The sequence below is a fragment of the Sphaeroforma arctica genome (assembly GCF_001186125.1).
Source record: "Sphaeroforma arctica JP610 unplaced genomic scaffold supercont1.489, whole genome shotgun sequence".
Lineage (NCBI taxonomy): Eukaryota > Ichthyosporea > Ichthyophonida > Sphaeroforma > Sphaeroforma arctica.
The window spans coordinates 2,501-18,216 of NW_014040069.1; the positions used below are offsets into that span (position 1 = coordinate 2,501).

The 15,716-nt window shown below is 40.8% G+C and overlaps 3 protein-coding genes across 3 annotated transcripts in view; 2 read left to right on the forward strand and 1 right to left on the reverse strand.

The window, feature by feature from the left end:
- Positions 1-3,655, forward strand: part of SARC_06689 (hypothetical protein) — a 4,273-nt gene extending 618 nt beyond the window's left edge. The window contains exons 2-6 of the mRNA XM_014299384.1: positions 715-785; positions 1,234-1,428; positions 1,832-1,969; positions 2,350-2,484; positions 3,241-3,655. Coding sequence (XP_014154859.1) covers positions 715-785; positions 1,234-1,428; positions 1,832-1,969; positions 2,350-2,484; positions 3,241-3,276 — 575 coding nt within the window. The 3' untranslated portion in view covers positions 3,277-3,655. The remainder of the gene's footprint in view (positions 1-714; positions 786-1,233; positions 1,429-1,831; positions 1,970-2,349; positions 2,485-3,240) is intronic.
- Positions 3,656-4,301: 646 nt separating this feature from the next.
- Positions 4,302-8,037, forward strand: SARC_06690 (hypothetical protein). Its single transcript, XM_014299385.1, has 4 exons — positions 4,302-4,634; positions 6,352-6,482; positions 6,896-6,980; positions 7,144-8,037. The coding sequence occupies exons 1-4, from the start codon at positions 4,341-4,343 to the stop codon at positions 7,228-7,230; spliced, it is 597 nt and encodes a 198-aa protein (XP_014154860.1). The 5' UTR covers positions 4,302-4,340; the 3' UTR covers positions 7,231-8,037.
- Positions 8,038-8,895: 858 nt separating this feature from the next.
- On the reverse strand, positions 8,896-10,447 carry SARC_06691 (hypothetical protein). Its single transcript, XM_014299386.1, has one exon. The coding sequence runs from the start codon at positions 10,200-10,202 to the stop codon at positions 9,078-9,080; it is 1,125 nt and encodes a 374-aa protein (XP_014154861.1). The 5' UTR covers positions 10,203-10,447; the 3' UTR covers positions 8,896-9,077.
- Positions 10,448-15,716: the final 5,269 nt, after the last annotated feature.

Below are 15,716 nucleotides of genomic sequence, written 5' to 3' on the forward strand. Positions count from 1 at the left end.
TATATATGTATGTATATAGGTATGTATATATATTTATATATATATATATATGTTTGTGGGTGTCTGTGGTTGTGGGTGTACATGTAAGTTGTCTGTATATATATATTCATGGTAGCCTGGTCTTGGCTCTTTTCAAAAGCATATTGATTCCTAGAATTCTGCGTAGTTTCACACACAGAATTATCTTGTAGAATTAACCACACCCCCAGCCTGTCATTTGGTTCCATGCGCATTGCCCTTGTTATAGTGCGAGTGTGTTATGATATTTACATGTGTGGTCGATCCACTTATTTTTCCTCGTCAATTTATTCGTTCCAGGAAGATTGGGATAGAGTACTTGACCAGCAGTGTTACAAAACAGTACATCGGTACAAAAAATCTTTTGTTGTATCATTTAGAGTGTTATCTATGATATGCGTTACGTGGTTAGCTGTTATTCTTGAAATTTAAATCAGTTATGCATGTCGCAGAACATCTCACAGAGCACTGTCCATCATACAACTATGTCAGCGATAAAGTGAGAGAAATTAGCACAATTGCATCTATGCCTATCTATTACATCTCTCGTTTGCTGCCCGAGTGACACCGCCCATTCAGGTATTGAATCCCATACAATCATCCGAATAGCAATATGAGCCTTGGCTACAACATTGACGACCTCTATGTGTTTTTTCTATACTTGACGCATCTGTCTTATATTGCACAATTCTGCAGCAGCCGCGGGTCCTCCTCGGGCCATACCTGGTGGCAGCTCCCGCCTTGATGCTGCCTCTATGGGTGCTGTGGTAGGTTTTAATCTACTTGTTTGGATTGTGTGCTGTATATGCAATTTTACCGCCTGCTAAAACTTACTTGGCGGATGCCAGATACATCGGAAATGTGGAATATAAGTGGTAATGTATCGTAGGCAGTCTGTGGATTATATAGATGTGTTCACTATATAGAGTTAGATAGGAGATTTGAACAGCACTTGGGTTGATTTGGATGCAGCTTTGTTCTCAGTGGCTGTTCCTCTTCCCCAACGCCCAACACTCCCATCGTTTCACTTCGACCTCACATAGGTTGACACAAGCATCCGCGTCAGTCACTTAGTGCAAATATTATTCACATCTCCACTCACAACCCAGAGTTTGACCCTAATATTCTGGGCCCTTGAACGTTCTGCCACAGCAGTTGCTATTTCAAATCATCGACTGTCACTCACGTGTATGTTTTTCATACTCGCGAAAATAGCAAGAGCAACTCGCTCAAAACCCAGAAATGGCTCAGGAAGTGTTCGATCTTCTGGGGCAACAATACCCTGAATTCGCCACCGCTGAAGGGCACGCGGCGTTACAAGAGATCTTCAATGACCCCGAAGCCCTCGCACAGCTCTTGAGTGCCTCCGGTGTGGACGAGGACGACGATGCGAATGATGGACTTGCACACGTATGTAGTGCGTGTTCTTATGTGTGGTTATGGGTGTGGTAGGAGCCTTGTTCAAGTGTGTAGGCCTGGATGTGCCCCCGTCCCTTCCTTTCCGTTCCGTTCGTCTTTATCGAAGCAACGATCCCGGGGCCTTGGTACAGCTCTCAGGTGTGTCCGATTTGAGCGAAATGGCGATGCGTGCACCGGTCCTGCATATGTATTTAAAGTTTAGATGAGCCCGTATGTATTCACCCTTATGTATTTGTCGTGTCTATTACTGTGTGATCTGTGTTCAGGACTGTCTGTGTTCTGCCTCTAGGATCGCCTATTATTGACAAAACACGTCATATGTATCTTGTGCAACTTTTCAATTGTATGTTCTCACCTCAACTATGCGGTTACCTTTGTGACCTTTGCTATACAGGTATTCTCATCAGACGAGCTCTCTGATGGTATCGACAGTGTATTCAGTGCGCTGAGTCTATCACCTTCTACAGATGTACATATGGAGCCAGGAGTATTCATGCAAGGCTTCGTATCAGCCATCAATGCCTTAGCGGAGGTATAGAATTGTATTGCAGACTTTCAATTTTTGTTGTCATATTTACTCTGCTGCTCCATAGAGAAATCTTCTGTTCACCACTGGCAGCTACAGTGGGAATTTTCCATGCGTGACCATGAATAACATACTGCAGAAGGTACACATACAATGCCTCACTTGTATGTATATGTAAGCATATGAATAGATTCGACATATCAGTAGTGTCTACAGGTTTCCGATATATCATCATCACAATGTATGATTACATCTCCGCATAAATACAGAATGCTATTGCTCATTTTTTTCATTGTAACCCGAGGGTTTGCCCAGAAGTAACCATGGTTTCCCACAAACACAATCTATTATTGATTCCTGTATCACGTATCGTCTGATATCCTCAGAGTTTTCAACATGGCATGGGGGGCGTTCCCCCTACCCCTGGGTCAGCAGGTACGGCACAACAACCAGCGCGACAACAACAGGCAAGGTCACCGGCTGCGCCTGCCAGAGTATACATTACACGGGAACATCTTGCTGTAAGTCGTGTGCCCATAACCGAAATGTATGAATTTTCCTTTGAAAAAATATCGAAAACACGCACCCATACATGCAGATACAGCCTTGTCGGTGCGTGTTTGCTGAATTTGCAATGGGTTGGTTCCAGTATGTGATGGTCAAAGTATTACATGTTATATTAATTACAAACGCATAACCAGTAGGCTTGTGACTGGTTTTGAAATGTGGAATTGCACGTTAAAAATCGTTTTTTAGTTTGCTGGTGACCGATTTTAATACCTGGGACTTGTATCACAAATCATGTTATGTGCAGTCGAAGCCTCGGTGGTTACCAGCAGTTTAACCGAGTATCAACGTTCGAGGAAGGACCCGTGCCAAATTTTATTACATCAATCACATCGTCTGTAAACGTGCTGTACATATGCTCGTGTTGACATTAGATAGGGTTAATTCTAGTTGGTTCTGGTGTACATATATTGCATCTGGCTGCAGAGTTGAACTACTATGTCTGTACCCTAGCTGAAACGATACGCTCAATACATTTTAATTATTTTTAGTCTGATACACCTCAATACCATTTCGATTTCTACGTGAGACCTATCCTCAGGCTAAGAGTCGCATACAACCCCAGAGTACAGTTGGACACACTATGCTCCACAGGCTTCGACTTCGAGGGTTGTGCGCGCGAATTTTATTTTAGACGGCTAAACAGGTTGTTTGAAGTTTGTCTTCAATTTATCTATAATGACACCGACCTCCGTTTTTATCAATTTCAGGAGTGCATGGAGAATGTCATGCGAAATGTGCGATGATTTACGTATGGTATAGCTGGTCTGGGCGTGGGTCGGTTAAGAGTGCGCTGTGGACTTGTTTTTGCGGGAAACTGACAGGTTTAATAGAATTTCAAAGTCATCGATAAAGCCACAAGAGATACAACTCAATGACCAAAAGTACTCTATAGACTACCTAATATACATATACGATGCCTGAGAAATAGACTCTGATTCCCTTGCTACATTCTATGAACACGTCTTCTCGTAGTAGTAGTTATGGACACGTCTTAACTCCTCTCGTAGCAGTAGTCCAAGTTAATCTAGCGATATTGTAATGGTGCCTCCATTCTGTGCCTTTGGCCCTGTGTATAAAAAAAGATTTGTATTTTCATAAATAAAAGGAGAATTCTAAAACCTGGGGCCTGGGGCCTAAGCTCATTACGTTTTGGGGGTCCCAGCCGCTAACCTCAAACCGTTTCCGTTAAACTTTTATTCCATATATACGGTCCTTTGTATGCTTATAGGTGCACCTTGAAGGTCTAAACATTTAAGTGTGTACCGATTTCACTATACGAACCAGTCCTTAAAAAGAATTTAGGTAGGCTCTTCTGATCACTTTATAACAGTTATAACGTTTTAAAAATTGAATAAAAAAGCGTTTACATTAAACTTCTATCCCGTACCCTGATATTTATTTACTAAAAAATATCATTGTAGTTTTCTTTACAAAATAATACATTTACCTATAGGCCGAACACGAGTGAATTCGCTTTGCAACAAATGATGCAGTAAACGTTTAACGTACACACGAAAATGATTGAATTTTATTACGTTTAAACGTAAAAAGGAAATCTGCCCATCACTCGAAGATTACACACAGTTGATATCCTCAAAATACTAAAAATCATAAACGTTTACCTTTATTTATTTTGTTTTTAAAGCGTTTTGAGAAACGAACAGAGGTTCGCTTCCAGGCTTCAGAACCGGGAACGTGAACAAAAGTAAAAATATCACATATATAGTATGTATTATTCATATAAAAAAGTACATAGATATTACGTAAGCTTCAATATTCTAGCATTCGATTATTATCAGTATCCGCCATGTTTCGCATATCACGGACTATACTCAATGTAGATGCAAATGCACTTGCACTAGTGGCTAGGGTACGAAGGGCTACCATAGGACGCAGTACTATATGTGCATTGCAGTCACAACAGGGTCACAGAAGCATATACACTACAGCAACTACGCTACATTCAGGGAATAGTGACAGTAAAGTGCATATGGCGAATAGATTATCGCTGGTGCCCTCTTTATGTAAGAACATCAGATTGTATTCGAACGCAGTGGAGTCGGCGGAGGAGGAAATCATAATAAGTGAAAGCGCGGCTAAGGTATATGCATGTGTTATCTTGTGTTCACTGTTAACTTGTGTTCTCCTGTGGCCGATGCCTGTGTCGTTGTTATCCTATATATCTGGTCATATGAAGTAGACACATACTGAGCGTACAATGCGAAGATATCTAAGATAGGGATATGAACCGTTGCTATCGAGGTGGTTTCATGGTACCCGATTCGCGTTTTTAATAGTTGCAAACTAGTGAAATCTCCAATAGCTTACTAGTTTGACCTTGCAGTGATGGGAAGACGCTATACGCACAGATGATAATTTGGCCTACGCTTATCCTATAGCTTAATGTATACCGTTGTTTATTCGTCTTTAATCCTTGTTTTTATTTGTATGCTTGCTTGCTTGCTTATATGAATGCTTGCATGCACTCCCCCTGAATAACTATTCATCGTGATTTTTGACATCCTTGTGCAGTATAGAGTTCGCCTGCGGTATATATTTTTTTTTAATAATGTACACCTGAACTTAATTATTTGGCACCCATGTGCAATATAGAGTTTGTGTGCGGTATATAAATTCGGAATACTGTACACTTTAACTTGACCATTTGAATAAGTATCCGTTATATTCTTTGATATCCATGTGCAATATAGAGTTCGTGTGCGGTATATACTGTACACTTTAACTTGACTCTGTGAATAGGTATCCGTCATATTATTTGTATCCATGTTCAATATAGAGTTCGTGTGCGGTATATAAATTTGTTTTATTGTGGTCTGGTCTCAGTGGTAGTATGTATAACCCATACTGTACACCTTTACTTAACCCTTTGAATAACTTTATGTCATGTTCTTTTGTATCTTTGTTCAACATAGAGGTTTGTGTGTGATATACAAATTTGTTTTGTTGTGTATCGTCCCAGTGGTAGTATATGTACTCCAAACTGTACACCCTGACTCAATCCTTTGAATAACTATCCGGCACTTTCTTTGGCATCCTTGTGCAGTATAGAGTCCCCGTGCGATATATAAATTTGTTTTGCTGTAGCCTGGTCTCAGTGGTAATATTCGTACTCTATACTGTGCATTTCTACTGTTCATCTTGTTATATAGCTTTTACATGTCTAGATTCGGGAAAGTTTCTGTATGTTTAAGGCGCACACTTGGATGTTTTGTTTGCTATTTTTACTATCAATAGGCTGTTAGATTGCATCCCCACTATCACGTAGGAGCTTCCCAGTCTCTCATACTCACTCAGGATGCTCTGTGTATGTTTCACCTATTGTGATCTGTGCGCGTTTTACCTATTGCGGTCTGTTTACATTTTATTTTACCTATCGTGATCTGTCTAGGGGTTTTTTTATCTCTTGCGATCTGTGTATGTTTTATTCATTGCGAGTTCGGAGCTCTGTATAAGTGCACGCTTACACACCAAGCTGGGAGTTGGGATAATGTTCATTGAGAACTGTCGAGTGTCCGCGCGCTTTCGATCGATTCTCACCTGCCGGCGTGATTTGGGACGTGATTTGGCCCGTGATTGTGAGCACAATAGAAAACATGCCGCGTGCGAACAGGTCTAGTCATGAACGAAGCAATCGTATATACACTGCTAAAGTGTAGGGTATTAGGGGCCCTTCAATTTAATATTGCAAGATGCACAGTCAGCAACGTTACTTTGAAGAGGTGATTCCAGATTTGGACGTTCTCGTCGGCGCTGCCTTTTATCTTGGCTGACTTGACTCAAATTGTTTCATACGCTAGCGCTTAAATCTGCTACAAGAAGATGATAAGGATTTGATATTGCGAGTGGAAGTAGACGGTGGTGGTTGCCAAGGATTCCAATATAATCTCAAGCTGGAGACGATGGCCGACATAGATCCGGAGGAGGATAGGTAAGTGTCTAGAGCTCAATGATCACGTATATGATACAAAGTACGTGGTGTATAACCTCGTGTTAGCGACCTCGATTATGTCGGCCGACTATTCTGTTTTCGCTTTGATTTTCCATTAGACACAGTGATTGGGACAGTTGCGCATTAAGTTGTTCCTAAATGCATTTACACTCGCGTTTTGGATCCTGTATCGGGGTATATTTTGAAAGACAGTTCACCTCTGGAAGACTGTCGTGCGCGGAAAGTTTTTCCAGTTACTGTGTCATAGGTGCAATTTCACCTTTTTGTTTATATGTATAGAATATCTAGTATGAGTTTGCGGCGAAACGCAGCGATAAGTGTGTTTCAATCAATTGAAAGTAGAACACAGATTCATTAGACATCTCAACTGCGAAATACAATCGTTTTTTTAGGGTATACAAGCGCGACGGTGCTACTGTTGTGGTAGACGAATCGTCTCTCGAAACTCTGAAGGGATCTACCATAGATTATAAATCGGTACGTTCCTGTTGAATTCTCTGTGTATTCCATTGATGAGATGGCCTAACTCCTTTCTAGGATGTCCTTGCTTAATAGCTTTTATAGTATATACGACGACTGCGATATACTTTCAAGTTGATAGCAAATCTCACGGCATCATCATCTTGTTCTATCCTGGCAGAGTCTTATCGGATCTGCTTTCTGTGTGGGAGAGAATCCTCTGGCCGACGCCACCTGTGGGTGCAATCGATCGTTCAATATTAAGTAAATTTTCCTGATACACTAGTACGTGTACTTGAGTCATCAAGATGTGGGAATTCATTGTCGGAAGGCGGTGAACGGTAGGAAGGTATCTCTGGGCTATTTGGACGATCCAACACCTAAGAGCTAAATGACTGGTGGTGTATGAGAACCATCGTTATTATCTTCATGAGCCGTGTATGTGGCATGCAAGGTGAAATTGATATTGTTCGGAATTCAGTAGTGATTGTCGAATTTGTGTCTTGAAACGGCGCCCGGTGTCTGGAAATGGCTTCTAGCTGCGGCATGCGGTGTATACGCTCACAGCACGTGTACAAAAACTACCAGACTTCTACCAGAGACAATCGATTTTCGGTGGAGCATAGTCCAGCAGAGTCATAGAATCAACGCTATACTGGATTTGTATATCACGGGCTAACATACGATGCTGCGAATTTTTCGATCATCACTCGTCAGCGATTTGAGTATATTATTTGAATTACGTTCTAAGCTGATGTTGAAAATGGCGAAACGACACTCCCTTCAGAGACGTACGCGTTGTAGAAAGTTGCGAGAGATACTCCTTTAAACTCTCATCTCAGTCAAATTTCGTTAATTATTAAGGACGTGTCGTTAATCTTCAAGTTTGTTCAGGATCCCAAGGACATACCTGGTCTTGAAATATCTGGTTTAATATGCATGTTGCAAATAAAGCACTTGTCTTTAGCAACGCTGTTAACCACACCTTTAAAACTTCTGAGTCGTGTTGCCTATAATAATCTTCAAGTTTGTTCGGGGATAATCCCAAAGACATACCTGGTTTTGTCATATCTGGTTTATATGCATTTTTTTTTAGCAAAGCTGTTAACCACACTCCTAAAGCTTCTGGGTCGTGTTGTGCTATGGCATTCAGTAAAATTATCTAGCATTTTAAGTCTGGCACTCCGTATTCATTCCTTGCTCAGCTTCATTTCTATCTTTCTAAATTGTCACGTCCCAAGTCATCCCAGTATCGGTTAATCTTGCGTGCATAAGGCGATGCCCTGAAATCTAGATTTGCAGTCTTGTGCGACCACTTGTCTTCATTAACATGTAACACTGTGATGTATTCAATCCCTGCTCTTGCATATACATATATATATATAAATGCCATCCGCTGATTCCGTGAGGGTTTAAAGTATAACGAAAGGTCTGGCATGTTATAATATGTACTCCAGAGGAAAGGTTGCACCTTGAATTGACTCTGTCGACCCAACCATATATTGCTTGTGCACTTATGTTTACGGAACTGAATTGAGTCGCGTGAGTACTTTGTATTTACTTGTCTTCATTCACATGTAACACTAATGTATTCAATCCCTCCTCTTGATCTATATATCTATATCTCTATATCTCTATATCTCTATATCTATATATATCGATATATATATTTATATATATATCTATATCTATATATCTATATATCTATATATATATGTGTATGTGTGTGTGTGTGTGCGTGTGTGCCATTCGCGCTATACCGTGAGGGTTGAAAGTATAACGAAAGGTCTGGCATGTTATAAGATGTACTCCAGAGGAAAGGTTGCACCTTGAATTGACTCTGTCGACCCAACCATATATTGCTTGTGCACTTATGTTTACAGAACTGAATTGAGTCGCGTAAATACTTTATATTTTCTAGTATAGTCTAAAAACCGGCAATACTGTTTATTTATTCATAATTTAAGTTAGCGATCCCTTACCTGCTCAATTAATCGTAATGATTCACTCCATCCTAAATTCGCCAAATCATCGCGCGGAATCCTCGTTGACGCCGCTAGTTCGGATTCCGCTTTGACAGCATTCACAGGCTGAGAGCGTTGAATTAATTAGCTGTTATCCTTCAACTTGCTTTGGTTGATGTTGTACGAATGCTTTCTTCTGCTTGTTGACATCGTTTTTGTCGTTTTGGTTCCGTCTCCGGCGGCGGATGACCCCTCCGTACCTTTCTACAAATTGGTTCGGCCGTTTTACCCCATGCTTCTTTTTATATAATCCGCAAGCATTGCAAACTATCTCGTCGGGTCCCAAGCACCGCCACAGTGTTGTTTTGTTGATACCGCAATGTGCGCAGATTGTATCCGGCTTCTTTTCCACTACACGTCCACTCTTCGTCCATTTCCGTTCCGTCGTGTTTACCAAACCGGCTACTGCTTCCCCGGTACTGCGCATAGCGAATATGTTCTGCTCTTGCAAACTATACCTTCCCGAGCCTTTATCGGTGTGCTGCTGCTCAACAGCTGGTGCACATCTCGTACCCATCGCGGTATTCAGCATACTTATGTTAGCAAAACTCTCGGATTTTACTTGGTCTAAAGGCTGTAAAGAGAGCTGTCTATCTGCCATTGTATGATCTAGCTGTATCAGGGATGATTTCAGTTGAGTTGGCCAGTGTTCCCTGTCTGCCTGCTGCATTCCAGTCATTTTTTTATAGTATTCGTGCGATTTAGGTATATATGAGCCTTGAGATTGTCTTATGGAGCTTTGCTCCCCAAATTTGTGTTGCTGATTATATTGATGTAGTTTCAACAAATTTGTAGAGTGTGCTGAAACTGCATTTGTCTGCATTTGTTGGTATTCTCTGCTCAAAAACAAATCAGTCTGTGGAACCACACTTAGATTACTCATCATAGCGGCAGTTTCCGTAGACAATGATTGCGGCATGTTGTATGACTGACCAATGCCTTGATCCTGTAGTGTGTGATTGTACCACTCATCTATTTGATTCCATGATGGTGACAAAATATCAGCAGCATTGTCTTTCAGTGCAGGCGAATGCACTGTGCTTGTATTCGTTGAAATATCGCCTGCGTGTGTATACAGTTGTGGATCTATTTCAAACAACATTGACAACGGGATGTTTCCGAAAGCTAGTGAACTCGCAGTATTGTTGATGGGTACGTGGTCGAATGAAAATCTTTTGAAAGAGCTACCTTTCGTAACTACGTTATGCTCGGGCATGGTGCTTGTGTTTAACAACTGTTCAGGCACAATGTGAGTTTCCTCGACATTACTATGAATTTGAAGGGCCCAGGCCGTATCTGAAGCGAATAAACGGGGTGTATGAGCCTCGTTTGTGACCTCGGTATATACCGAGTTTATATGTTTAGTCAGGTCTATGAAGTAACGGCACGCAAATCACTCGAAGTTCTAGACTAAGAGTGTTTTGCGATGAAATATGCTGTTATTGTGAAACTGACTGCTTGTCATCAGTGGTATTATGAGCAATCCGTGGCATTAGTCAATCATATTTGTAAATAAACGTCTTCTTCACAGAGGCACCCGTAGACTCACTCTTTGAGAAAGTCGCAGACGCAGCATCGTGATTCGTGAATTCGTGACCTGTGTACATTGATTTTTGAAAAATAAAATTGAAAAAGGCGCTGACTGTGTAAATATATGTTTTTATTCTATATTATTTTTATTTTTACTGTTTGAGAAAAACAAAAAATACAAAACAACATCCAATTCCCACCAAACGTTGACTTGCTGAAGAGCAATGTCCTGCTCATCACGACCTCAACAGTCAACTCAACAGTATTGAATATTGACATTTGACGGTTGCAGTCTATTGCAGTCTATTTTCACTACAGATTTGATTTTGCAGCACATATGTAAATTTATTTAAAATACACCATTTTATGATGTACACTATCAGTCATCAGACTACATATATTATTGGGGTTTTTTGTTTTGTTTTTTGCTTTTGTATCCTTCTTTTTTTTTAAACAAATACAAAGGTGAAAAGAGAACAAAACAATCAAACTATTTACAGCTGAAGTAATAATATTAATAAAAAGCCGAAGAGAAAATCATCAATCAATCAGTGATGAGTAACTCGAGGACTGTCTGAATGAAAATTTGCAGCATGTGGATCTAAAATTCTAAAATGTGAAGTTTCCTTTTCGTTTCTATAAAACAATAGAAATATAGCAAAGTATAGCTGTGTATGTACATACTCTTCATATTTGTTTACTATTCTCTCTCTCTCTCTCTCTCTACTCTAAGTAAAGCCTACTAATCTACTATTTACTAGCTCTCTCTCCTACTACTCTCGCTTAGAGAGCAAATACAAATTACAAACGACCACAATATATACATAAATCGGATGACATGTCCCGAATCCCGACTTCCCAAGCCCCGAGTCCCGTAACAGAGAGGCCCATGCTCCCGATTCTCAGGCACACAAACGGGCCACAGGGCACAGGCCACACACTCACAGTGACACGCTAACACTGAAAATACTAAACAGCCGTCTCCACTCTCCAGTCTCACACAGGTGACAGCCCTGGTCTCAACTCTCAAGAGGCAGCGTCCAGCAGAGCCTCAGCCAGAGCCTCAGTCAATCAATAGTTTCCGACCACCGCCGCGACACTTCTAGGCGACTGGCGGCCTGTCCTTTGGGCCTCTCTAGGGCCTGGGGCCATGGGGCCTGGGGCCTACTACTACTCTACTATTAGAGCCCTGGAGTGCGGACTCCCTGGATGCTGGAGCCCTGGGCCTGGATTATTGGATGCCTCAAGTCCTCAACGTTGAAAATTAAAGCTATGTATCTCTTTTCTTTTACAAAAAAGGATCTTATGCTACTAGTTCTCCTCTACTCCGTGGTGCTTTAAAAAAAAGTACTGAAATAAATGTGAACGTTCTACTTCATAAATCTATAACATTTATTTGGTTAGCTTGACTCTTGAATACAGAATAGCACCTGCCATATGTAAATATCAAAAATGGATATATATATATATATATATATATATAATTTAAAACAAATCAATTTGGTCGTTTACGTCACAACCATGGGTGACCGTAAAATTTGTCAAGGAGGCCTCAGAGGCTCAAAAGCTCAGCCTCTAAGCCCTCAACCCTCAGGCCCTCAGCCCTTTTTATATATAAAAAGCTTTATGGCACACACGCACAACAAGGAAGAGACTCCACCAGAGTTAGCCTTTTAAAAAAGTTAAAGCCCCTCTGACCTGTCAGCGAGCCCCTCACTTGGAGTTAGAGACCCAGGCCAGATCTGGCCCAGGCGCCATCACAGTGATCACACCGGCCACCGCCGGTGACATGACTCACGAGTCACACGAGTGATGAGAGTTCTTTTTTCCGTTTTTTTAATTTTATAATATATAATAGACTATATTTTTTTCTAACAAATATATACGAAACAAACGCCTATTTGTTAAAAAAATACATTCTTGAAGAAAAATTGATCGGTCTCTTACCACACTGCCCAGGGCTCTCTTTCTGTCAGAAATCACTCCAATGACAAATCAGAAACGATCCTTCATTTTGCCCTCTCTAGGCCGTCTGGGCGGATTATATTTTGCACCATGGGGACTCGGAGAGTGGATATTTACTCTAGAAAGAGTGAGGAGTGGGGAGAATCTAGTTCAGTTGTTTTTTTAGTAAAAAGTAAAAATAAAAAGTAAAAAGAACGACATTTTATATAACCCTTTTTAAACCAAAATCAATTAAATCTTGTATTGTTTTTTTTTAAATTGAAGATAGCCATACGGTTTTTTTTTCAAAACAAATAAAATTAGTTTATTTTGTCATTGAAAAACAAAGTCTATAGGAAGACCTTAAAAACAACATAGGAAACCCCTTCTGCTCCAGGTCACTAAGGAGTAAGGACTCAATAGCAAGGACTAAAGACATCAGGTATCAGGCCTCAGGGGCCAGGGCCCAGGGCCCAGGCCCCAGGGAGGTAGGGACCCAGGGTTTTGGACTTTGGCCTCAGTTCCGAGTTCGCAGCCTTAATAGCCTCTATAGAGGGCCGGTCAATAAAGGGGGGGGTTTTGTTTTGTTTTTTGAAACATGGTGTTTTTTTTTGTGTTTTTTAGTAAAACAAATTCACAACCCTATCAAATATGCACAACAACAAAAGGGGACAACAACAGCCTTCAGGCCTCGCAAACGGCGACTCACCCCCACAGGCTTTTATTAGGTTGAAGTTCAGGCCTTCTGCCCCAGGCGGCCAGGCCTAGCCCCCACTCCCCAGCAAGGTGAATCAACTTCACAGGCTCACAGTCTCTCACAAGAGACAAGTCTCAAACTCTCTCAGTCTCAAAAATTACACCTGAACTATTGACTACAACACTCATTATTTAACCCTTTTTATTGAGTGTACTCTTTAACACATTATTGACTGACCTGTGTGTACTAAAATAGTACTTGTAAATGTTAGCCTTTTGTGTTGACTGTTGTGATGAATAATGATGAGTTCTTGTTATGTCAATGTGTGCAAAGTAAACTGTGCATTTATTATTACTTCTCGTCTTCTTGCACTCTCCCTCTCGCTCTCTCTCTCTTTTTAGTAGTCGAGTAGAGTTTCTATCATACTCTCATACTGACGCTGACGCCTGACGGCTCTAACCTACGGACGGTAGTCCGTTCACTCCGTTGTGGCTATTTTCTTCTTTTTGTATGTAAAAACAAAAAAACAAAAACCCAAAGAGAACTTTTGTGATTTTTATTTTATTTTTTAATGAAGACTGCAAATCGAATTTATTTTAATAGTGGTCGCAGTCTTCACTGTTCTCAACTTTTATATATATGTTGGTTTTATTTTATAAAAAACAAAACAAAATATGTTTATTATTTTCATGGTACTGTATGTAAGTACATGCAACATATGCCATTTACTGCAAAAAAAAACTAAAAATATATAGTCAAGGACCAAGCATTCCAAATTTCAAACACAACTGTAACATAGCGGCAATAGGTATAAATACTTTTTAAAAATAGCCGCTTTAGAGAGTGGACTCATGACTCATGAGTCATAAGTGTTTACTCTCTCTCTCTCTACTAGAGAGAGTAAATATGTAGGACTTTTGTTTTTTTTAAATGAGAGAGAGGGTCGTTAGGACCGTCAGGCTGTCAGGCATCAACGCGTCAAGTTGTCGACTTGTGTCGGCGGCACAATATTAGCACTTACATACTGGGTTGTTCTTTTTGTTGTTTTTTTTTAAACGATTTAGAGGGTTTAATATGTTCTTTTGTTTTCTATGTATTTCTTTGCTCTTTATTTTTTAAAATATATTGTTTTTATGCCCTACCGGCCCCTGGCGGCCCCTGGCCCTGGTCCCTTGGCCCCTGGGGGCTGGGGGCCTGGGGCTATCTCTCTCACTCTTTCTCTCTACTACTCTCTTTCTAGAGTAGAGAGTAGCATAGCCTTCTGTCTGTTTTAGTAGCATAGTTCCACACTCCACACTGTCTCAGTCCACACTCCACAGTCTCCAGTCTCCACACTTCACACTCCACAGACCAGAGTCCCAGATGGGTCAGGGGCCCAGGCCCCAGGCCCCAGGCCCCAGGGCCAGTCTAACAGACTCCCAGAGACCATAGTCCTCAGTCCACAGTCCACCCCGCTACAGTCTACAGTCTACAATCTACAATCTACAGACAGCTACAGTCTACACTCCACAGTCCACACTCCACAGTCCACACTCCACACTCCACACTCCACACTCCACACTCCACAGTCCACACTCCACAGTCCACACTCCACACTCACAGTCCACGACTCCACGTTTATTGACCAACAAGAAGTGACAAAAAATAATAATTCACAACACGTTTGTGAATTTGTTCGAGTTATATTGTTGCGTAGACAACTCTCGCGTGGAGTGGCCCCGTGCGGCTTGCAGCCGTACATCGTGGTCCGTGACTCCCTGGTCCGTAGTCCGTGGTCCGTGGAACTTTTGCCGCAAAAGAAATTGGTTTGTTTTTGTTTTACTACATGTTTTTTTTATTAAAAGCCACAAGTGCAAGTTTTATGTATGCTTCATAATGCATGTGTAAGTAATTGAGTATTTTAAGTATACAAGTTTTTTTTTTCATTAATCTGATATATGTAATAAAATTTGAAAAGTATTCGCCTATTTTTCTATCAGCAATTCAACTCTATTTACTCTAGAGTAGTGTCGGGCTGTAGGCTTGTACTATGGTTGAGTGTGGTGAGTGCCGACTTTTTTTGTTTTTGTTTATTTTAAAACAAAATGATTAATAAACTTCAATTTACTATTTAGCACCACAAACACGACAACAACTGTGCAAACAATGAAGCAAACAATGAAGTTTACTACTCTCTACTCTTCCACTCTAGAGTAGTAGAGATCAGCGATAATTATGATAATTTTGATAAAACACTCTAAGTCTTCATAAACTCATACCATTGGGCAACCTTTTACTTGCTATACTCAAGGCGGAGTCAAAGCTTGCAAGAATTAGATGTCAATAGAAGTCTCTACTCTCTACCCTCTACAGTCTAGTTTTACACAACAATAAACAAGAGGAGAAATCTTGAAACCACCATACATAGAGCCACCTACATAGCCACCTACGGATGTTGCCACCTACACACGCCACAACAATTAGTGCAACCTACACTTTCCGAAAGTTCCACCTACTCATACTTGTATTATTATTTTTTCCAGAAATAAATAATATTATCCCTACACGCTGCCAAACCGC